Source organism: Armigeres subalbatus, chromosome 1 (genome assembly GCF_024139115.2).
Source record: "Armigeres subalbatus isolate Guangzhou_Male chromosome 1, GZ_Asu_2, whole genome shotgun sequence".
Lineage (NCBI taxonomy): Eukaryota > Metazoa > Arthropoda > Insecta > Diptera > Culicidae > Armigeres > Armigeres subalbatus.
In genome coordinates, this window is record NC_085139.1 from 254,186,853 (window position 1) to 254,211,219 (window position 24,367).

General features: G+C 46.8%; 1 protein-coding gene across 2 annotated transcripts in view; it reads right to left on the minus strand.

Annotated features, from left to right (window-relative positions):
- Positions 1–10,584: 10,584 nt before the first annotated feature.
- LOC134212897 (serine/threonine-protein kinase 32B-like) overlaps positions 10,585–24,367 on the minus strand; it is a 219,275-nt gene continuing 205,492 nt past the window's right edge. For both annotated transcript variants that reach the window (XM_062691201.1, XM_062691210.1), the window contains exon 4: positions 10,585–10,745. In XM_062691201.1, the coding sequence (XP_062547185.1) occupies positions 10,587–10,745 (159 nt within the window). In that variant the 3' untranslated portion in view covers positions 10,585–10,586. The remainder of the gene's footprint in view (positions 10,746–24,367) is intronic.

A 24,367-nucleotide genomic window follows, 5' to 3' on the forward strand; every position in this document is an offset into this window, starting at 1 on the left:
GAACAGCGTATTGCTGCACTTCCGCGCAGGGTATTGATTAGGCAACACCGTTACGGGTGGGTCCAGACTCAAACCGCAGAAAGTACAGTGTGGGGATGAATGAAACAAGGACTGTTTTCACGATAATGCGAATCTTTTATTTCGGACAGTGATCGCACCAGTAAGGCTGTCTACTACTTTCATTAGGGACGGACGCGTTTGGTTCTTACTGGCGTGGGGACGAGATATGGGATGCTTGTGGAGGAGCCAAACAAGCTACAAAATTGGGACCAACGGTTACAAACTGTTCATCAGTTCAAAATGAATGGTAAACATTCATTTTGACTAGGCAAAAGGTTTTATAAACGAAACCGTAAATCAACATATAAAATATTTTGATTTTCCAAAACAAATTATGTTGATTTAATTTGGCATCACTGCCAACGCGTTACTCTTCGACGAATATGTCAAGAAAGCGTTACGGTATCTCTCACCAACACAAAAGCAAACGAACTGTCAAATGATGAATCAAAACAAAACACGGAATAATCGAATCAGTGAATGAGTGGAATGGAGGAGTGAGTTTTTTTCCAATGCGTGGTTGAATCTTTTGATTTTCTCGAGAAATTACGAAAATTACAGAAGGTAAGTACTATTAAGTTTTCTCAGACCAGTGAATGAGTCCTTTCAGGCATGTTCCAAAAGAAAAAATCGCTCGACAGAAACTGGTAAAATGTAATGTTTTGGTACCTAATTTTGTTTGTGTTTTTTTTTTTTACGCTGTCAAGGAACAATCATTGAAGGAAGTCGTTCTGAGTCAGGAAACAGGTAAGTTTTCTAGTTCATTGAATGTGAATGTAAACAGTGTTTAGGATGCTTTGATTGTAGAGATAAATGTTTTTCTTCTGTTACAGGTGTAACTGGAGGATCAGCTTCGGCCGCAGCTTACCTTTAGGAAGTTTAACTTTAATTGATACGTATCGTGCAATGTTGGGTAAATGATTTTGTTTTTTTTTCAGGCTTCGCCGGCTTCAAATCTGGCGGAAAGACGCCTATGATTTGCGTTTCGTCTGTAGTTCGGTAAGCAATACCAGCGATAAGGTACAAGGGAGATAGCACGACCTAGCTTAGCATTGTAGCTGTGAGGTGCTGAGGACTGGGGAAATTTCTGTTATATATTTTCTCTCAACAGTATAAACTGGTGCAAATTTTTGTGTCGAGATTGTAGTGTGAATTTTTATCGAACTGTTTTCTCAGATTTTTAAGAAGTTCTGTAATAAAGTGATCTATTTTCAGTTTTTCTTCTATTCTTCCGTGTCCGACAGATCATCTACGTCTCGATCATAGATGTTCGTCTCCTGACTCACAATTTCCGTGACCGAAGAGAATGTGATACGGATAACCTGTGGCTCCATGGGGAGTATTATTATGACATACTCACTCGATACTGCGTGTCCCATGATTTCTGATTGTCTGGCGTATGTCCTGATGCATGCATTTATGGTGCGATTAAGTCGCTCCACCGATTAGATTGGCTATGATGCCGTGGATTAGTCCAATGCTGCATTGAAATTTTTCAAGTAGTTCCTTGAAGTTAGCCGACAAAATGTTGAGGCGTTACAGAGATCAAAACTCTGGGGTGGAGTACCTCCGAACCAGAATTTTCAGAATCTCACAGACTTGCGGTGCTGTAATTTTCCGCACTGGGAAAAGAAGCAAAATTTGAAAACAACCATTACCACAAGTAAATGGGATTTTCCTGTTTTACTTCTTGGCAAAGATTGGATGAAGTCAATTGCGATGATTTGAAAGGTTTTGTCAGTCTGGGAGAACCGACTACAGGATTTTGAGAGCGATTTGAGGTTTGCACTCTTGACATACCGAGTACTGGATATAGTCCGTACGTCCCCACCCAAATTTGGCCAGTAAATTTTTTCTTCACCTGAGCGATGGTTTTGTCCGTTCCCAAGTGAAGTGCATCGTCGCTCTCTTCACGAGGATATTTTGTCGCATTTCTTTGGGAATGCAAATCTTCCAAAAGTGGTAGTCAAGGGTATCTCCTGCGTTGAAACGAGTTTCTTTTGACCTGTTCTCCACTGGAAGTCCTTATATTTTTTGGCGTTCTTGACGTGATGGAGCAATTTCGTGTACCATTCTGTACTCGTTTGCTTTAGAGAAAGGATTTCAACTGCTCGTGAAAGAGTATCGGGTATGATATTGTCTATTCCTCTACGGTGTTTTATGACCATATCATGCCGTTGGAGCCTATGCTCCAGCGACAGAGACGTGACGAGGTACGCCAACTACTCCGTAGTATGTACGTAAGGGCTGAAGCATCAGTTATCACCGTGAATTTAGATCCTCTAGGTAACATCGAAATTTTTCGACGGATTTCAGGACAGCTAATGCTTCCTTTTCCGTGGCACAGTAACGTTGTTCGGGGCCTGTTAGCTTTTGAGAATAGTAGGCGACAGGTTGCTCCATACCATCTCTGTCTTGAGTCAATACCCCAGCTAGGGCGTGTCACTGGCGTCGCAATGAACGCAGAATGGCATACTGAAGTCTGATTGCTAATATTGAGCGCTTATCAGCAGCTCTTTAATTGTGACGAAGGAAGCTCAGCAGATTCGTTCCATCGGATAGACTCAGGTTTATCCTTCAACAAATCAGTGAGTGGGCGGATCACCTCATGTAGCTCGCAATGAATCTTCGGTAGTAGTTGCACATACCTAGAAACCGCCTTAAAGCACGGATGCTGCTAGGACGCTCAATATTTAATATTCTACCCGATCGGATTGGGCTTAGACCTTGATTTGTTAAATGTACCCAAGTATGGGAGTTCTGATACAGAATTTTGACTTATTAATGTTTATAGACAAGTTGGCCCTATTCATCTCATGCTGCTTCTTTTGAGCAGAGCGAGATGTCTCGAATGTTTCGCTGAGAATAATTATGTCGTTCAGGTATACAAAGCATTTTGGTTCTAGTTCACCCGCACCCAGGACTCGGTCCATTAGTCGAGACAGCGTTGCTGGACTATTGACCAGTCCGAAAGCAGCAGTGAACTGAAGTCCAACCCTAGAACGAAAACGCTGTAAATTTTTGACTTGGGGTGAAGGGAATTTGCAAAATGCTTTCGATAAATCTATTGTCGATATGTATTTGCTGGTCCTAGTCTGTTAGAATTCTATCGGCGTGGGTAACGGATAGGAATCCCGGTTCGCCTGTTCAGTTTTCGAGCGTCTAGGCATAGGCGTACGGTATCGTCGGGTTTGTCACGGAACCAATCGTAAGGCCCAGTTGCTGTAGGATCGTTCGATACCTGCTTCAAGCATATCGTCCAATTCCTGTTTATTTGTTCCTGACGTTTAGGAGAAGTGGGAAGGGGTTAATAGGACCGGCAGTTGTTTGGCCTCTTCCGTTAGCTATTCGGTGAGCAATCAATGGCTAATTGACTTCAATTGCGACTTTGAACTGGCTTTGACCAATTCCAGCTCTTGAAGTTGCTCATTGTTAAAGAAATTTCTTCAGGGTAACTTCTAATTCTTCAACAGCTACCGATTGATTGTCGGACAATTCCAAACGTCTTCCAGAAATCGGTGCCTAATAAAAGACGTCTTCTTAGCTCCGCACTACCAAAGTGGCGATCAATTTGGTTTGGCCGTTGAAGCTTATGGGGAGATTTACATAGCCTGTGACTTCGAGCTTCTGTCCACTAGCTGTAACTAGGTCAACATTAGCTGGGAATATGTTCAGTTTCAGATTTTATTAGTTTTAGGAACGGTACCTAAGATACTTCGGTGTGCACCCTGTCGAGTAAGGCGACTATTGAGCATCGAAAATGGAAACTTTAAGAAAGGGCGATCATCATCTTGCATATTAATGAACAGCTCCTCAAGATGTATCGGTTCTGGGGGTCATAATCGGTAAGAGATACTGGCACAGCCGATTTTGAAGACTCACTGGTGAAGATTTAGGAAAGGATTTTGCGAGTTTGTTCGACTAGCCTGCCTCTCAGACTGTCTACCTGAAGTTTTTGCACAGTATGAGTTTTAGTTTCCACTGGTGCAAACCACATCTCAGACAAAATTTATACGGTTGGTTACAACCATGTGGTTATGCCCCGGACCTCTGCAGTTGATTGCATTCCGTCCCTAGGAGGAACATACGTGTCGATCCACGAAGGTGCGTCTTCTTCAACGTTTGAAGGTCTAAGATCCCAGGTTTCGCCTTCTACTCTCGAATTCTTTTGACTCTCTCGCGACGGTTTTCTCTGAAATCGCTCCTCGTCGGAACATTCTTTCTGCGATCGATAAAGTTACGCGACTTGTACATCTTCTTCGATTCTTCGACCGGAGGTATCGATTTTTGTGTGATTCGCGAGATTTCGTTCACCTGATTTTTTAGTCCGCGGCGGGTGCTGATCCTGTGTTTGGAGAATATTTGTACCAGTAGGTAGCATCTAACTGTCTCCCAAACCTCTTCAGATCGGCTAAATTGTCAATATTTACGCGACATGCGTGACCTTATAGTCCGAACGTAGGTTTCGATAAATTATCTCGAACTTTTTCTCTCCGACATCTGTTTAGTGAGAGAATTGAAAATCTTAACATTTCGAAATAATCAGAGAATTTCCTTCGGACCCTGTTTTCCGAAATAGCTTTAATCTCGGTCACGTGATCGTGATCGGGACTAAGAAACTCAGTTTGAGTTCCGTCACGAGTTCGTTCCAATTCGCGAATTCGTCGTTTTCCATACCGGACATGAACCACGACTTGGCCTGGTCTTTGAAAAGGTATATCGCGGACCGAAATAGTTCGTTCTTGACACGTTCTCCGATTTCGCGTAGAACTCCACCTCTTGATGAATTTCATCAGGTTCTGTCCACTCCTGTCATACCCTAATATTCCACTCGGAAACCGGTCTACCTTTTCGGTTGTTCACGACGACGACGATGTCTGTAGGGTCTTGCCACGAGCATCTGATGCAAGCAGAACTACCCTGTTCGGACTCGAAAGTGAATCGACGTGTCAGAGGAATCGGCTTCGACTTTGACATTTTATTGAGCGAAATTCAGGAATGAACTCTTCTGAACGGTTTGTATCCGGGCTGACGTCTTGACGGCCACCCATATGGATACGGAGGAAACGAAAGGATACCACGACGCGAGCGCTCCGGAGTGCTGAGACATTTGTCTTGACGGCTGCTTGAACGATTTCAACTCGGACGTTTTGGAGCTCCGGAAGACCCACGGCTCCAAAGCTACCTTCATTGTCATCCTCTTCCTCTGACGGTACTGTACGAATTTCCGTATCTTTGGACCCCTTTGTCAGTTTAGTCCCTTTTGGATGGATTATTCTCCGAGTTTATATTCATTCGTATATTCGAAACAGAACGGGCTATTTCTTGCATAACTTCTTCCCTAACTTCTTTAACGGGAGAAAATCGAAAAATGGGTATTCATAGTCGTATAGCACTGAGAAGCTTGTCAAAATCAGTGAGATCATCACTCGACTCAGCAAATTCTTGGGCACGGCGAACTCGGCCAAAGTAGTGCACTAGGCGGATTTTAAACTTTCTTTAAAACCCTCAAACCGAACTTTATGTTCCAAATAATCCTTATTTGTTCCACGTTTGTATCATTGTTTGATTTCCGCATCCACTGTTACATTGCACCTGAGAAAATCTATATCGATCACGTTCTTTTCTTCTTCTTCTTCTACTGGTCCCGAAGCTTTCTCTGAATGGCAGATCGAGATCTGACGATTCAAATTGCACTGCTCTAATCACCAGCTCATGTTCAATTTCATGTTTTCCAAATGATGAACCATATAAACGCTTGTATTGAACTTCAAACTCTAAATCCATGTTGCTCAAAGACTGATTCGTTAGGAGAACGAAATTCAATTAAAAAAACCTAAAGTGTTTTTTCTTCCCTCCGCTAGGGAGCGGTGAATGGAATTTACGTATGCTACTAATTTTAGTTGGCCATTTTGTTTCCCTCGCTGCTCAGAAGGAATTGAGTGTGAAATTGTACACTGTTCGTTTAATTGTATAGCACCGTTTTACCCACTGCCCACTCTTCACTTACCTTAAGCAGGAGCGATAAAGTTGAAAACCTTGGAGAAGTGTCAGCCAACCGGTTCTATCGACCAAGGTGGACCAAAATCGAGGTAACGAGTCTTATCCAGGTGAACTACCAAGACCAAGGCTTGAATACCATTCAGTGCAGGAACGGAACAATACCATGCATATGCAATGAGGAGTGCTGCTCATAAATGACCTGACTCAATACTTTGTCTTAACATTATGATTTTATTCGCCCTTGGGCATATTATATGAGAGAGAGAGAAATGGTGTACTTGCGCTTTTACGGGGTTGTCAGCGATGGTCTCGTCGCTAGCATTGGGTCGATGGCGATGGATGACTCCAGCGGTATGCGAGGATTTCGTGAGCCTGATTGCTTCGGATCGTCTTGGGTTCGTAGATGGTTGGTGGAGAGGTGCGACGTGGTGAGCACCGGCGGTGGGTTCTAAAGATGGCCAGACGGTTTACAGTTGGATACCGGGTCCACTTCCCTTCGCGTGCTGGAGGGGGCTATTCGCCACTCGTTCTGTGGCCCGTCCCAAATGGAGCGATGGCGATTGCTGAAGGTCGAGAGTTATTCGTCGTCGGTCGAAAGCTGATTTCCGGCGACCAGGCAGGCAAGATGGCGGTTTCTGATGGCTGTGGCCAATCGATGTCAGTCGAAAGATGATCGCTGGCGACCAGGCATGCGAGATGGCGGTTCAGGTGGCTGCGGCCAATCGATGTCGGCTGGAAGATGCTTGCCGGCGACCAGGCAAGCGAGATGGCGGTTTCAGTTGGCTGCGGCCAATCGATGTCGGCTGGAAGATGATTGCGGCGACCAGCCAAGCGCAATGGCGACTTGCACAGGATAGCGTTCCCAGGGGGCGCGATGGCTCGGACGGTGATTGATTCGTTCCTGATGTACTTTGCCTCACCGAAAACTGACAGCCACGCCAACCAGTTTCTTCCAGTTTTGGGATCGCGAACTAGTTTCTGGATGGCACTGCGGAATAGAATGTCCTCCGGGTCACACCCGTGGCACAAAAGAAAAGAAAAGGCCCGGAAGCAGAATCGGCCTGCCCTGCTGCAATTAGCAACCATATTATCACTCTCTAGCGCATTTAACACCACTCTCCATATCAATTGCTACATTGTACAATATGATTTACCTTTTCTTTTATACAAATTAACACCTATTGAAGGTGAGCTGGCTTCTAAAGAGATGCTATTATCTTTTTCACTAGTAAAAAAAAGATACAATTTTTACAATTACTTTAGAATTCTACATATCACTTGTAACTAATCTATTAGCTTTTAAGCTCTCACAGGAACTTTTAGCATCTGTTTTTTGTTTAGCACTAATTCACTTCATATGCATGCAAGTTTTCTTAGTTATCCTTTTAACAAAGTTTTAAATGACACAGCGGCGCAACAACTGCCTTCGTAGTTCGACAGAAAGAAACCGACTCCTCTCGACGGTCTATTTACCTGAGTTTTTTTAATCTTTCTTTGGTCTTATTTCGTTTTCTTCTATGCCTCTTACGAAAAAGAGTCATTCTTCACATCTTCGTAATGTTGGCAGCACTTCCGCGCAGGGTATTGATTAGGTCAACACCGTTACGGGTGGTTGTCCAGACTCAAACCGCAGAAAGACAGTGTGGGTGGGGATGAATGAAACAGACTATGCCTTTCACGATAATGCCGAATCTTTTATTTCGGACAGTGGATCACCAGTAAGGCTGTCCTACTACTTTCATTAGGGACGGACTGTTTGGTTCTTACTGGCGTGGGGACGAGACATGGGGATGCTTGTGGAGGAGCCAACAAGCTACAAAATTGGGACCAAGGTTACAGAAGGAGGAAATGTATAGACCGGTCATCGGACCGGATAGTCTGCACCGTATCGAATGACAACGGCCAACGATGCATAAAGTTCGCAGCCTCCGCGGAATGGTAGTCCGAAGCACCTTCTTTCCCCGCAAAAATCCACAAGGCCACATGGAGATCCTAACCAAGAAACGGAAACCAAATCGACACGTTCTAATCGACGGTAAATTCTTCCGACATCACGAACGTCCGCACTTACCGCACTGCGAATATTGAACTGACCACTCCTCGTTGCAGATGCCCGCTCAAATGGGAATTGGTTCCAGTTTACACACACGACGTCGCCGGCAGCAGCCCCTCAAAGTCGTACTGCATGGCCTCGACGACGTGGATGAAAAGGAGCTGAAGAAAGCTCTGGAGGAAAGTGATCTAAAGCCGACCAACATATACAAAATTCGCCGGCATGACACTTCCCGGACCTACCGTGATCAGCTATACCTGGTGCACTTGAGTACGGTACTACCACGGTGGACCCCAAAATCAAGGCCATCAACAGCACCGTCGTCTGGGACAAGTACAAGCCCGTGCATCGTGACGTGACGCAGCATGAACTCCCGCTCGGCCATGGCACGCGGAACTGCTTCAGAACGCACGATGCACCCGGTGGCGGAGATCACGGCATTGACGAGGCGAGCAAATGGAGGCTGACCCCAAGTGTGCCAACTGTGGTGAAAAGCACCGGGCCACCACGAAGGCCTGTCCGAAACGCGCGTAGTGCGAAATCCGCAAGAAAGCTCTCAAGAAATCGTCCAGCCCAAAGCTCGCCCCATTGTTTGACGAACGAAACTTCCGACAATCCTGCCGGCGGCTGATACCGGTCCTTCCACCGCTTCAACGCAAAGAAGACTCACAGCTGCTGCATCGGTCCCACGGAAGTCAAGAAAGAAGCAACATTCGTCCACCAACGAATGGCCGCCGCTTCCTACCCCAGAATTCCGCAAAAGCAAGATGAGCATCCCCGAGGATTCCTCTCATCTCTACACCTTGGAGCAGCTGGCCCGATATTCAGCCAACTTGGGGCTCGGCTTCAGCTGCAACCTGGTTCGACCAGATCCACTCTTCGTCATTGTAAATGGCTTCTGTGGGTCTGGTAAACTGAACGCTTGCTCGGTCAGGAACAAAATCGTCGAGTTCAGGTCTTTAGGCTTTCATCACCGAAACCCACCTGAAATACCGATTCAAACTGGAACGAGTCGTAGGGTCCAACAAAGAGTTGAAGGACTACTTAACCACCCTGAGCCCTGACAGCTCTACCCAGTTGACATGGTCCGGGCTTATACAACGCTCTGACATCTTCATCACAAACATGAACGATCACGTCTCCAGCCGGTCGTCTTCCAGGAGCTCAGCTTGGACCACTATTCGGTGGCGGCGAAGAACTTCGGTAAATCAGCATGAGCTAACCCGGCGTAACTATCACCAAGTCGACTGGGGTCGATTTCAAAGGTGCATGGATGAGAACATCGACTACCAGCGGCATCCAATGGCATCCGAAGACGCCGACGAGTAGCTACACGCCATCCAGATGGCGCTCCCCAGCTCGCGCGCACACGCACCGAAGGTCCGTCAAGTAAGCAACACCCTGACCTTTGATACTTCACCAAAGATTGATCTGCCTGCGAAATGTCATTCGCAGGCTATTCATACGTACTGGGCTACCTGAGGTGCAATCGCATTACCAAAACTATCTAGACCAGAATGGTGGACGTCAGGGATTTTTCCAATAAGATCCGCGCTCTCCCAACGTGCTAAGCCGTTCTGGAGGCTAACCAAATTTCTAAAATAAAAGTCTCAGCCCATTCCACCTTTTATCCCATTAAACATCAATTACTCTAAGGATCGTATAACTCCTGCTGAAATGGCAGGATATAATTCACCATTTCGGCAGCTCCACAATCTTGGACAGAACATCGTCAATCCATAAGAAGCAACCGTCAGCGAGCTTGCGAACAACATCCTTCTGATTCCAAACGGCTTCTCGAGGAGTTAGATCACAGCTGGCGAATTGACGGCCATATCGCATCATCAAAAACATTAGGGCTTCGACAGCATCCTTAATCTCGAGCTCAAACACATGAGTGTTCCATTATTTGAGCACCTTTCGCTAATCTTTAAGTGGTGTCTTTCCATCGTCCTGGAAGACAGCCAAAGCATTCCCATTCGAAGCCTAGGAAGGATCCTTCGTCTCCGAAAAGTAATCGCCCCCTGCCATTATTTTCTTCAAGTCGAGTCAAGTACGGGACATCGAAGACGGCTTTACTGTTGAGTTCGAAATACATCTGTCAAAGATACAATAAAGAGTAAAACTGAATGGAACTGTCTTATGACAAGTGAATACATACTAAAAGCTTAAAATAATGTTCGTATCATTACTAAATTATTCATATCGTTGAATTGTCTTCGATCGATATATTATCGATGACATTCATTGTCTTCAAGCAATCTTCTACTATTAAGTTAGCTCAATTTTTGAACATTGAATATTAATCCATTCCATCATGCTCTGTGCAGTAATCCTTTTGCGACTAATCCCTCGCAGGCCCAACCTAAAATCCACCTATGGCAGACTGCTGCCAAAGTATTGGCACCGTGTATAGCTCATTCTTCACTATACCATCGCTTTCCGTTTGGGATGAGTAAAATATGCGCGCTTACACGTGTATGGAAAATGTAATTCGTTTCGTTGGTCGTTGATCACTTTCCCAGAACTCACCCAAGCTGTGGCGGAACGAGTTTTCAAAAACGTGATCACTGCAACCACACTTACTTTTCCCACCGAACGACGAGTGTGTTCGAATTGGCGCCATTACCTGTAAGAAAACAGAAATATACAAATTGTTAGAAAGCAGCGATAACTTGTTCCCCCCGACTTAAGCACTCCCCGAAGGACACTTCGCAGACGAGAACGATTTTCTCCCAAAGCTAAATTCGCAATATTCGGGAAAATCAACGACGAGAACACACACAATGGAAAAACTTACAACTACCGGAGCTCATTTGACCGTTGCCCCCGAGTGGGAAGCTTTCACCTCATTCATCGCCGCCCCCAAAAGACAGATGTGCATAACTTTTCCAATTACTTCGTATCGAATTTCGGATCGATGGGGATGCGGGTGTATAAATGGCTGGAGAGCTTCGAAGAGGCTGTGGATTGGGAAAGTTTTTCCCTGCGGGTATCACCACTTCGCTATGTTTTTCTTTGATATACGATGCTTGAAAAAAGTTACGTGCGGAGACGCATTGGGCCAATAAACATGCCAATGATAGAAACGTGTGACGATAGGATAAACTTTTTGCTATTTTTCCTTAGTGATGTTGCGTCTCCCTCGAATGGGACGTTGCCATCACGCAGCTTAATGTTTTCCAAATACCTCCACAGTTGGTAACTGTCACCTTTCAGCATGATCCACTTTGTAGTGGCTAATCTAACCGCTGATCTATGCATAGCTCTCTAGTGAGGATGAGAACAACGGTAAAATAATGTGCCAATCTTTCCGCATTCACTTCGTTAAGGTTTGGAATAACATACGTTAAGAGAAACCGATAATGGAAACACAAAATCAATTTTTTTCAATAAAAGTATGTTTATTTATTTGATTTGATTTTACATCTAATGTACATTGTAAGTGTTTGGCCACACGGCCCTTCATCTTTGTTGTTAGTTTTTTTTATTATTATTTTGAAAAGGAAGTAATTTGAAAATTCTCTAGTATGACATGGAAGCCTATTGCAGGCATTAGTTCATTTTGAAAAATTTGATAACCTAACTACTATGGACACTAATATTTACAATAAAAATTTGATAACCTAGATTGGAACTAGCGCCCTAATTGGAGCCTGATCCGAATGCAAGCAACGGACCCTAAACTTTTCTTTACACTCACCAAAGCGTTCATGTAAGGTTTTTATCCCGGCCAGACGGTGGACCTCGGATGTTCTTGTCCTGGGAGGGGTGTTGAGGATCATCCTCAGGAATTTGTTTTGGACCCGTTGAAGTTTGAGGTGGTGGGTTTTAGCGCAGCTTTCCCAGACCGGCATGCCATATTCGATCACAGGGAGGATGATTTGCTTGTAGACAGCAAGCTTATTTTTCAGGGACAATGACGACCGGCGGTTGATCAAAGGGTACAGTAGTTTCAACAAGACGTTACACTTTGTCACCGTTTTGTCAACCTGTTGCCTGAAAATAAGCTTGCTGTCGAGGGTCAAGCCAAGGTAGCCGGCCTCATTGGCCCATTCCACAGTCGTGCCATTGAGGATGATTTTACAGTCCCCAGGCGGAACAAGTTTATGGGATTTAGAGTGGGGGGAAATGATGACCTGGGTCTTCGCCGCGTTGATACAGATCTTCCAGCTGGTGAGATATTCTGTCAGGGCATCCAGCCTTGTTGGAGTTTTGCCACTAGCGCTCTGATCACTGTACCGTTATAGGCGATGGAGGTGTCATCTGCGAACAGAGACAGAATGTCGCCTTCTGGAGGTTCTGGCATGTAGGAGAAGAACAGATTGAAAAGCAAGGGCCCGAGGATACTGCCCTGGAGGACGCATGCGACGATGTCAAGCGCATTGGAACTCGCTCCGCTGATTGAGTCCCGGAATGTCCTCGCCGATAGATAGTTGTTTATGATTTTACCAGGTAGCTGGGAAGATTTTAGCGTTGTAGTTTGTACACCAGGCCATCATGCCAAACACTGTTGAATGCCTTTTCGACATCGGGTGAAGCCATGGCAGAGGCTTTGAAGACAAACTTGTTCCATCTGATGATGTTGGTAACTCATGTCAGTTGATGTACGGTTGATCGACCGCTTCGTAAACCAATCTGTTCTTAGAGCAAGATGTTGAGATTTTCGGCAGACTCAAGTAACCGATGATGAATTGCTTTTTCGAATAGCTTGGATAACCCTGAGAGAAGGCTGATGGGTCGATAACTTTTGGGGAGGAAGGATCCTTCCCAGGCTTCCGGATGGGGATGACTTTCGCTGACTTCCAGGACGATGGGAAGTAGCTGAGCCGGAGCCACTGATTAAAGATCAACGAGAGGGGCTTAAAGAACGGAGCACTCATGTGTTTGAGCTCGAGATTCAGGATGCTGTCGAAGCCTGGGGCCTTCATGTTCTTCGACGATTTGATATAGACGGTCAATTCGCCAGCTGAGATCTCCAACTCCTCCGAGAAGTCGTTGGGAATCAAATGGATGTTGTTAGCATGCTCGTTGACGGCTGCTTCGTGTGGACTGACGATGTTCTGCCCAAGATTGTGTGAGCTGACGAACGACCTGACGACCTATTTCAGCGACCTTCTCTGCAGGAGTTATCAAGCGATCCTTAGAGCTATTATTTTCTAGTGGGATCAAAGGTGGAATGGGTCGAGGCTTGGATTTTAGAATTTTGGTCATTTTCAAGAACGGGTTAGCATAATCTGGGAGAGTGCGGATCTTATTCGAGAAGTCGTTATTTTGAGGTCCACCATTCTGGCCTTGATAATTTTGTGATTCGATTGCAGCGTGCCTTAAGCTCAGGCAGTAGCTGTACGCTGGAACTGCCTGCGAGTGACATTCCGCAATCGAATCAAATCTTTGGTGAGTGTATCGATGTTTAAGGAGTTGCTTACCTGCCGAGCCTTCGGGACATGCTGCTCCCGGGCCACCGAGATTGCCTCTTCGATGGCGCACAGCTGGCGGTCGATACTTTCTGGCGTCTCCGGACGCACCTCATAATCGACGAAGTTGTCGACGCACTGCTGGAACTGCTGCCAGTTCACTCGATGGTAGTTTCGCCTTGTTATCTCGTGCCGATTTACTGAAGATCCAACCTCAGCCACCACCGGATAGTGGTCCGAGCTCAGTTCTTGGAAGACGACCGGCTGGGAAACGTGATCGTACATGTTCGTGATGTAGATGTTGAGCGTAGCATGGGCCCCGGACCGTGCCAACCGGGTAGGGCTGTCAGGGCTCAGGATGGTGTAGTGGCCCTCTAGTTCGTCGTTGGACCAGACGACTCCGTTCCGGTTGGAGACGGTGTTTCCCCACGATTGGTGCTTTGCGTTCAGATCTCCGGCGATGATGAACTGCCCCTGCCGCCGAGTGAGCTTGACTATGTCCCTTCGAGCCATCGTCGACTTTGGCTTGTGTGGGACAGTATGCCACGATGAGAGTGACGACTCCGACAGAAGTGGTGACTTCCACTCCAACGGCTTCGATGAGTTTGAGCTTGAAGTCCGGCAGCAGGCGGCAGGCGATGTTGCTTCGCAAGGCGATTGCCACTCCTCCCCCTCTGGAGCTTGTTCGATCGAACCTCACCAGCCTAAAACCCGGAATTGTTGCACTTACCTCGGGCTTCAGGTGGGTTTCGGTGATGAAAGCTGCATCAATCTTCTTCTCCTGAAGGAAATCGCTGAGCTCGATGATTTTGCTCTTTAGTGAGCAAGCGTTCCAATTGACCAGACCCACCCTAGCAGCCATTTTCAATGACGAACATGCCCAGGGTGAAGATCTGGTCGAAGCGAGTTTTGCAACCGCGAAGTCGCGTTGCCAGTTGGGTAAAAATCGGAACTAGCTGCTCTGATGTGTAGAGCGGTGGGTCGCCCTCGGCCGGAAGGGGCTCATTATCCTGACGACGGAATCCAGGGGGAGGAAGCGGGGGCCAATCGCTGGTGGATGGTGTTGGAGCTTGAACTGATGCTGCAGCAGCCGCCAGCCGTTTGTGTGGCTGCAAAGGTGGAAGAATTGGTATCGCTCGCCGGGGAACCAGGATGGCCGGAAAGTTCACCTCGTTGAAAGCAGGAACTCGGTTCTTTTTCGGCAGGGACCTGGTGGAGGCCTTCTTCATGATTTCCAAAAACGCCGCCCGCTTTGGACAGTCCTTGGTTGTAGCCCGATGCTTGTTGTCACAGTTGGCGCATTTTGGATTAGCAACCTCCATCTTGTCGCACTCTTCTGTCGAATGGGGTTTGCCATACTTGTCGCAGCGCGGCAGTTCCTGGTGCTGTGCCCGAAGTTGAAAAGTTGGTGCACTGCGTGACGTCGCGATGCACTGGTCAATATTGCACCCAGTCAACGACGGTGAAATTTATAACGCCGACCAGCTTCAGGTCCTTCCACGTGGTGGAGCCGTGCTCCAGGTGGACCAGGTAAAGCTGATCGCGATATCTCCTCGTCTTGTCGTGACGAGCGATCTTGTGCACGGCCACAGGTTTCAATCCGCAACTTTCGAGCTCAGCTTTTAGCTCCTCTTCCTTCATGTCGTGGAGTCCTCGCAGCAAAGCCTTTAGCGGCTTCGTGCCGGGGTGGTCATGAGTGTAGTACTCATACTTGTGGACCTCGAGGAACTCCACGACGGATTGATGATGGTCCTTGTTTGCCGGCATCACTTTCACGCCCTCGCTGTAGAGCCGAAAAGTACATTTCAGCCCCTTAGCGATCAGCTGGCGAATTTTTGGGCGCAAATCCGGTGGATCGCCCTTGACAAACACGGGCGGGTACTTCTTCTTCCGCTCCGGTTGCACCTGCGACAGCTGCGATTGCTGCTTCTTCCTCTTTTCGGCGGATTGCCGGCATCATCAAGTGGCAACGGAGAGAACACGGTGCTCTGCAAAAACCGCTTGGGGGGGGTACCCGCCCCCCCCAGAGCAGTGCGCTTAGGCACTTTTCCAGCGACCGAATCGGCCACCGAGTCTCCCATGACGGGTCCGGGAGAAAATAACGCCAACGCGACAAGCGAAAAACGTAAACAGCGAACGAACGAGAAAAAAAACACTTCGAAAAAAAGCGCGAGCAAAAAACACGTCCGTACGTGTTGCTGTCTCGAACTGGAATGAAGCCTCTAATGGAAACACAAATTTGAGGGACATCTTACGAGCACGGTGACATGGTACGCTATGTACTTGCAATTTGCCTCCATGTATTAGCAAACTTAAAAAAACACAATAAGCGATTGTTTAGTATCTTTTGGTGGATCAATCTGTGTTTTTTCTGTTGCTTGTGATTATTTGTTAATTATGTTCCTTGGATGACAACAGATGAACATGTTAAGACGTTAAGACATGCACTGCAGAAAGTGTTTCCATTTGTATGATAGAATGACTATACTCCCGCTAACCGCAAGTCAGTCCCATCTGTATGTGGATGCCATATACAGATGGGATTGACTTGCGGTTAGCGGCAGTATACAATGGCATAAGTAATTACTACGAACGACACAATGGCATTCCAACTCGAGACTACATGATTGATTGCGCGCACATCCAAACTAACTGCAAAAGCTCTGATGATGATCATTCACCATGAATCCATTTCCACTAAGCATCAGCAATTCATATATTGAATCCCCCGCCGATGCAATTTTATCTCTAATTGTGTGGAAACACCGCATTGATTGAATGCCAATCTCCTTGCCTCCCTCAATGCCAACTACCGGCACGTCATCACACGTCATGGCGTCTCATTGCAACAACAGTCACGTCACCTCTCCTCCGGCACAGGTTCCCGTTATCAGCTATCCCTTCCAAACGACCTGGTCGCACTGGTTTCCATTTCGGAGCTAAGCTCGCACCGGGGGAGTTTGTGTTACGTGACAGGAAATCACTCCCACCATTATTATCGTCAACCAGCGCCGATGCCGGTGAGTGCTAAATGCGGATAAGTGAATATCCCTGTCAAAAAAGTAACACTTGCCGGATCTCGTTATTCCGATCAACAAATCCCGACAGCATTGACAAATGCACAAAACACTCGACTACATTTGGACATCTGTTTAATTTGGTCACCGGAATCACTTGGAACAATATTTTTCGTGTTTGAGATTGAACACACTAGGGTCGCTATTTGTCCGCTTGATCAAACGATTCGCAACAGATAATGGCATAATGTTGATCATAGTTTGAAATATGTTTGTCTGTGGTGTCATGCAGGAATTGGAAAATAACAAACTATTCGATTCGATATAATCGGAACAAATTAAATGACAGATGTTTAAATTTCATGGCTAATCGGAAATAATCAGCTTTCTATCCAATCAAGCATTGCTTCCACTAAATCAAAATGAATTAATGTAACATGTTTACACACATTTTTGCCAACTAAACTCAAAATACACTATAGGGAGAGGCACTTAAAATTCGATTCAGCGAGCCATACCAAGCCCGAACTGTGGATGGTTTGGCGAGACGATAGGGGAAGTGGGGGGGCAATATGCCCTAGCTAAGCAAACACTGCTTTATTGTCTCATTTGTAACGCTATTCATGGGTATTTTTACATTATGCAACAGTTAAACAAGATAGCTAGTTGATGCCATTCAAAAATTGTCAAATATCTCAATCTAATTGATAATATTCATATCTCAAAAAAGTGGTGATATTCTGTTGCCGGAAAACTCATGAGGCAAAACGCCTTTTAGCTGGCAGCTCCTAGAGAACAAAGCACCATGCGTCGGCGAATCAGCATTCTAGTATGGATAGTGCGTGGAGACGCAAGTACATTGTAGGTTAGTTTCACTAGGGCGTTTTGCCTCGCCAAAATGTTAGATGTTTCTTCAAAATGTTGAAATTTTCGGTTTTTTTTGCGACCTTCCCATACACTATTTTGAAACTTTTTTCGCCTGACCTACATAATTTTAGATCTAGTTTTGTTACGGCCATCTTAATGACGGTAAACATGAGGGAAACCACAAAAAGCGTTTTGCCTCGGGGGGGCGTTTTGGGGCCTCTTCCCCTATGCCTTTATGACACAAACATTTCTCGCACTGTCCATTCCAAATAAAAAACAAGCGGACGCATGGTGCTTTGTGCCCAAACAACTGCCCGCTCGCTATTATGGGCGTTTTGATTTTAGTTTTGCTTTCGTAAAATAGAAATATTTTGTTATTTGTAAAATGTTTTATATGAAATTGTACACTATTAATTATATGAGTGTATTACTTCTACGTGAAGTTAAACGATTTGCAATGATTTGGAAACTTCCAAATCTTCCAAACTTAGGCGTACATGTTTATTAGACTGGCCCAGGAAACAAAAAGTTGTCTAATTCCACGGGGCACCCCCCAGGATTGCGTCTTTGGGTGACAAAATCAATCTCTGAAAATTTCAGCTCAATCGCTTGTTGCATAAGCTGGCGCATTTGAATTGAAGTTTGTATGGGGATTTCAGCCAAAATGTATAGGAAAATACATCTCCGTCACTCATTTGATCTGGAAAATGGTTCTGATTGCTCGATTGACATCAGAATTGCAAAAACGGCAGTTGGTATGCTACAGAACAATTTCACATAACATTGTATGATGATTAAATCTACTTTTATATAGGTTTCGGCTGATACTGTTCGATCAATAAATCCAAAAATACACAATTCAGCTCCTAATAAATCAACATTTTTTTCTCCCCATACTAAGCTGGGCCAGTCTAATGTTTATGATAGAATTAGAGGCGAAAGTATAGATTTGATTGTTCCGTATTTTGGAGATCGAAGTGTGCCGCGCTCGCGATTTGACGCGATTATTTTGCCTCTGTCTTACTTCCGTCACTTTTTTCGGTTTTTTATACCTAATTATTTGATAATTAAAACGTGAATGAATAAAAATTGAAGTGCGTGTAATTAATCTAATCTAGTATTTTTGACTACTCTCTCGATAACAAAGATAAAAAAATAGTATTTTTGGTGAAATCATAATTAACATAAACAGACCGAAGTGTTCTTAGTACATGGTGTTCGAAATGAAGAAAAACCATTTAGATAAGTTTTTCATTTTTATTCGTTTACTTCAAACAGCAAGCATTAAAGAATCGTCTGCCCAAATATTTTTTATACGTAGGTATTTGTAATTTTTATGAAGTGGGAAGGTTCAAGCTCCGGCAACGGTAAGTCTGTCAGCATCTTTTTGTTATTTTGGGTACAGGCGGAGTTCCGAAAGGGACGATTCGGGGGTAGCCCGAAGGCAGTTTGTGTTTATGTGAAGATTTGCATGGGCAGCAGTTGATGTTTCTTTTATGTAAGGACGGGTGGACAGGTGGCTCATTTGTTTTGAGTTGGTTTGCCACTGCTAAATTGAGGCTAATTGTACCAATTTATCCATTTTACACTGTCAGTAAAACCTTGAATCGACTCAGCCCCGATAGGTTATCCACTGAGTTCGTTTATGCTGAAGCCGGGGTGGATTCTGAGGTTGTACGTTTAAGTTCGTTATGATTAAATCAAATCAAATTTTGACAGTTGTAGGAGAGCTTTAACTAATTTTAGTGTTTTCCCATGAAGGTTCCCATATATCCCTAGATTGCATTTGCGTGGCCCCTGAATCGTCGCCGGGTAGCTTGTTGTTCTGTCAGGATTCCTGGATTCTTGGATTGTTGGAGGGATACTTGCGGAAATAGGGGAGTTGAAGTTTTCAAGTATTTGAACTATACATGGAGCTTATCCTTCACTCATGTATGGTTACAATAGCTACTATGGGACAGCGAATATCATATTGCCATAACTGCACTGTAATAAGGTTTGCTTATTCCAGAATTTTCGATGGAGCTATCTTCAAACGACCTCAGTGACGCAGTTGCTTTTCAATGGATGTATCGAAGCGTATAGTACTACTGACAATACCTGTCGTTTCTCATGCTTTTTTTTTCTCAATATTTCGATCATTTCATGCATACTCCATATATTCTGAATATTTATTTTTTTTGGTTTTAATTAATAATATTTCGTAATGTACAAACAGCGGGTAAATTTTAAAGGAAACTAATTCTCTCTCTCCAATGGCTTCATATAAAGTAATTAAATAATAATTCGATGGCTCTACGTAGCATACACTGGTGGAAATAGGTAATAGTACGTTCAGATTATGACCTATATCACTTGATATAGCGAATCTTGACATGAGATGCCATATGCATTATTTCCAGTGAAAACTAGATGTACAAACACTGATGTCAAGGTGCTCTATATCAAGTGATATAGCTCATAATCTGAACGTACTATAAAAGGCTCAATGTCTATATAAAATGGCCATGTTTGGTTGTTGATTCTTAGCTATTCGGTTGGGATAATTTTTTCCAGCAGAAAAAAAATGACTTAAATTATTATTCAATGAAACTTACATTTATGCATATATTCTACTTATAAGCGTTTTTGTTAGAAAAAAAGTGCCTCCGGGAATTCCTCCGGAAGTTCCTCCGGGAATTCCTCCGGAAGTTCCTCCGGGAATTCCTCCGGAAGTTCCTCCGGGAATTCCTCCGGAAGTTCTTCCGGAAGTTCCTCCGGAAGTTCCTGCGGGAATTCCTCCGGAAGTTCCTCTGGGAATTCCTCCGGAAGTTCCTCCGGGAATTCCTCCGGAAGATCCTCCGGGAATTCCTCCTGAAGGTCTTCCGGGAATTCCCCCGGAAGTTCTTCCGGGAATTCCTCCGGAAGTTCTTCCGGGAATTCCTTCGGAAGTTCTTCCGGGAATTCCTCCGGAAGCTCCAACGGGAATTCCTCCGGAAGTTCCCCCGGGAATTCCTCCGGAAGTTCTTCCGGGAATTCCTCCGGAAGTTCTTCCGGGAATTCCTCCGGAAGTTCCTCCGGAAATTCCTCCGAAGTTCCTCCGGGAATTCCTCCGGAAGTTCCTCTGGAAATTCCTCCGGGAATTCCTCCGGAAGTTCCTCCGGGAATTCCTCCGGAAGTTCCTCCGGAAGTTCCTCCAAATTCCTCAGGAAGTTCCTCCGGAAGTTCCTCCTGGAATTCCTCCGAAAGTTCCTCCTGGAATTCCTCCGGATTTTCCTCCGGGAATTCCTCCGGAAGTTCCTCCGGAAGTTCCTCCAGAAGTTCCTCCGGGAATTCCTCCGGAAGTTCCTCCGACAATTCCTCCGGAAGTTCCTCCGGGAATTCCTCCGGAAGTTCCTCCGGGAATTCCTCCGGAAGTTCCTCCGGGAATTCCTCCGGAAGTTCCTCCGGAATTCCTCCGGAAGTTCCTCCGGGAATTCCTCCGGAAGTTCCTCCGGGAATTCCTCCGGAAGTTCCTCCGGGAATTCCTCCGGAAGTTCCTCCGGGAATTCCTCCGGAAGTTCCTCCGGGAATTCCTCCGGAAGTTCCTCCGGGAATTCCTCCGGAAGTTCCTCCGGAAGTTCCTCTGGGAATTCCTCCGGAAGTTCCTCCGGGAATTCCTCCGGAAGTTCCTCCGGGAATTCCTCCGGAAGTTCCTCCGGGAATTCCTCCGGAAGTTCCTCCGGGAATTCCTCCGGAAGTTCCTCCGGGAATTCCTCCGGAAGTTCCTCCGGGAATTCCTCCGGAAGTTCCTCCGGGAATTCCTCCGGAAGTTCCTCCGAATTCCTCCGGAAGTTCCTCCGGGAATTCCTCCGAAGTTCCTCCGGGAATTCCTCCGAAGTTCCTCCGAATTCCTCCGGAAGTTCCTCCGGGAATTCCTCCGGAAGTTCCTCCGGGAATTCCTCCGGAAGTTCCTCCGAATTCCTCCGGAAGTTCCTCCGAATTCCTCCGGAAGTTCCTCCGGGAATTCCTCCGGAAGTTCCTCCGAATTCCTCCGAAGTTCCTCCGGGAATTCCTCCGGAAGTTCCTCCAGGAATTCCTCCGGAAGTTCCTCCGAATTCCTCCGGAAGTTCCTCCGGAATTCCTCCGGAAGTTCCTCCGGGAATTCCTCCGGAAGTTCCTCCGGGAATTCCTCCGGAAGTTCCTCCAATTCCTCCGGAAGTTCCTCCAGGAATTCCTCCGGAAGTTCCTCCGAATTCCTCCGGAAGTTCCTCCGAATTCCTCCGGAAGTTCCTCCGGGAATTCCTCCGGAAGTTCCTCCAGGGAATTCCTCCGGAAGTTCCTCCAGGAATTCCTCCGGAAGTTCCTCCAGGAATTCCTCCGAAGTTCCTCCAGGAATTCCTCCGGAAGTTCCTCCGAATTCCTCCGGAAGTTCCTCCAGAATTCCTCCGAAGTTCCTCCAGAATTCCTCCGGAAGTTCCTCCGGAATTCCTCCGGAAGTTCCTCCGAATTCCTCCGGAAGTTCCTCCGGGAATTCCTCCGGAAGTTCCTCCGAATTCCTCCGGAAGTTCCTCCGAATTCCTCCGGAAGTTCCTCCGGGAATTCCTCCGGAAGTTCCTCCGAATTCCTCCGGAAGTTCCTCCGGGAATTCCTCCGGAAGTTCCTCCGAAATTCCTCCGGAAGTTCCTCCAATTCCTCCGAAGTTCCTCCGGAATTCCTCCGGAAGTTCCTCCGGGAATTCCTCCGGAAGTTCCTCCGAATTCCTCCGAAGTTCCTCCGGGAATTCCTCCGGAAGTTCCTCCGGGAATTCCTCCGGAAGTTCCTCCGGGAATTCCTCCGGAAGTTCCTCCGGAATTCCTCCGGAAGTTCCTCCGGGAATTCTCGGAAGTTCCTCCGAATTCCTCCGAAGTTCCTCCGAATTCCTCCGGAAGTTCCTCCGAAATTCCTCCGGAAGTTCCTCCGGGAATTCCTCCGGAAGTTCCTCCAGAATTCCTCCGGAAGTTCCTCCGAATTCCTCCGGAAGTTCCTCCAGGAATTCCTCCGGAAGTTCCTCCAGAATTCCTCCGGAAGTTCCTCCGAATTCCTCCGGAAGTTCCTCCAGAATTCCTCCGAAGTTCCTCCAGAATTCCTCCGGAAGTTCCTCAGGAATTCCTCCGGAAGTTCCTCCGGGAATTCCTCCGAAGTTCCTCCGGAAGTTCCTCCGGAAGTTCCTCCGGAAGTTCCTCCGGAAGTTCCTCCGAATTCCTCCGAAGTTCCTCCGAATTCCTCCGGAAGTTCCTCCGGAAGTTCCTCCGGAAGTTCCTCCGGGAATTCCTCCGGAAGTTCCTCCAGAATTCCTCCGGAAGTTCCTCCGGGAATTCCTCCGGAAGTTCCTCAGGAATTCCTCCGGAAGTTCCTCCGGGAATTCCTCCGGAAGTTCCTCCGAATTCCTCCGGAAGTTCCTCCTGAGTTCCTCCGGAAGTTCCTCCAATACCTCCGGAAGTTCCTCCAGGAATTCCTCCGGAAGTTCCTCCGGGAATTCCTCCGAAGTTCCTCCAGGAATTCCTCCGAAGTTCCTCCGGGAATTCCTCCGGAAGTTCCTCCGGGAATTCCTCCGAAGTTCCTCAGGAATTCCTCCAGTTCCTCATGAATTCCTCCGGAAGTTCCTCCGGAATTCCTCCGGAAGTTCCTCCGGTAATTCCTCCGGGAGTTCCTCTTGGAATTCCTCCTTAAGTTCCTCCTGGAATTCCTCCTGAATTTCCTCCGGGAATTCCTCCGGAAGTTCCTCCACAAATTCCTCCGGAAGTTCCTCCGGGAATTCCTCCGGAAGTTCCTCCGGGAATTCCTCCGGAAGTTCCTCCGGGAATTCCTCCGGAAGTTCCTCCGGGAATTCCTCCGGAAGTTCCTCCGGGACTTCCTCCGGGAATTCCTCCGGAAGTTCCTCCGGGAATTCCTCCGGAAGTTCCTCCGGGAATTCCTCCGGAAGTTCCTCCGGGAATTCCTCCGGAAGTTCCTCCGGGAATTCCTCCGGAAGTTCCTCCTAAGTTCCTCCGGAAGTTCCTCCGGGAATTCCTCCGGAAGTTCCTCCAGTTCCTCCGAAGTTCCTCTGGAATTCCTCCGAAGTTCCTCCGAATTCCTCGGGTTCCTCCGAATTCCTCCGGAAGTTCCTCCGGGAATTCCTCCGGAAGTTCCTCCGAATTCCTCCGGAAGTTCCTCCGGGAATTCCTCCGGAAGTTCCTCCGAATTCCTCCGGAAGTTCCTCCGGGAATTCCTCCGAAGTTCCTCCGGGAATTCCTCCGGAAGTTCCTCCGGGAATTCCTCCGGAAGTTCCTCCGGAATTCCTCCGGAAGTTCCTCCGAATTCCTCCGGAAGTTCCTCCGGAAGTTCCTCCGAATTCCTCCGGAAGTTCCTCCGGGAATTCCTCCGGAAGTTCCTCCGAATTCCTCCGGAAGTTCCTCCGGAATTCCTCCGGAAGTTCCTCCGGAATTCCTCCGGAAGTTCCTCCGGAAGTTCCTCCGGAAGTTCCTCCGGGAATTCCTCCGGAAGTTCCTTCGCGAATTCCTTTGAATTCCTCCGGAAATTCCCCCGGGAATTCCTCCGGAAGTTCCTCCGCAAATTCCTCCGGAAGTTCCTCCGGAAATTCCTCCGAAAGTTCCTCCGGGAATTCCTCCGGAAGTTCCTCCGGGAATTCCTCCGGAAGTTCCTCCGGGAATTCCTCCGGAAGTTCCTCCGGGAATTCCTCCGGAAGTTCCTCCGAAAATTCCTCCGGAAGTTCCTCCGGGAATTCCTCCGGAAGTTCCTCCGGGAATTCCTCCGGAAGTTCCTCCGGGAATTCCTCCGGAAGTTCCTCCAGGAATTCCTCCGTAAGTTCCTCCGAAAGTTCTTCCGGGAATTCCTCCGCAAGTTCCTCCGGGAATTCCTCCGGAAGTTCCTCCGGGAATTCCTCCGGAAGTTCCTCCGGGAATTCCTCCGGAAGTTCCTCCGGGAATTCCTCCGGAAGTTCCTCCGGAAGT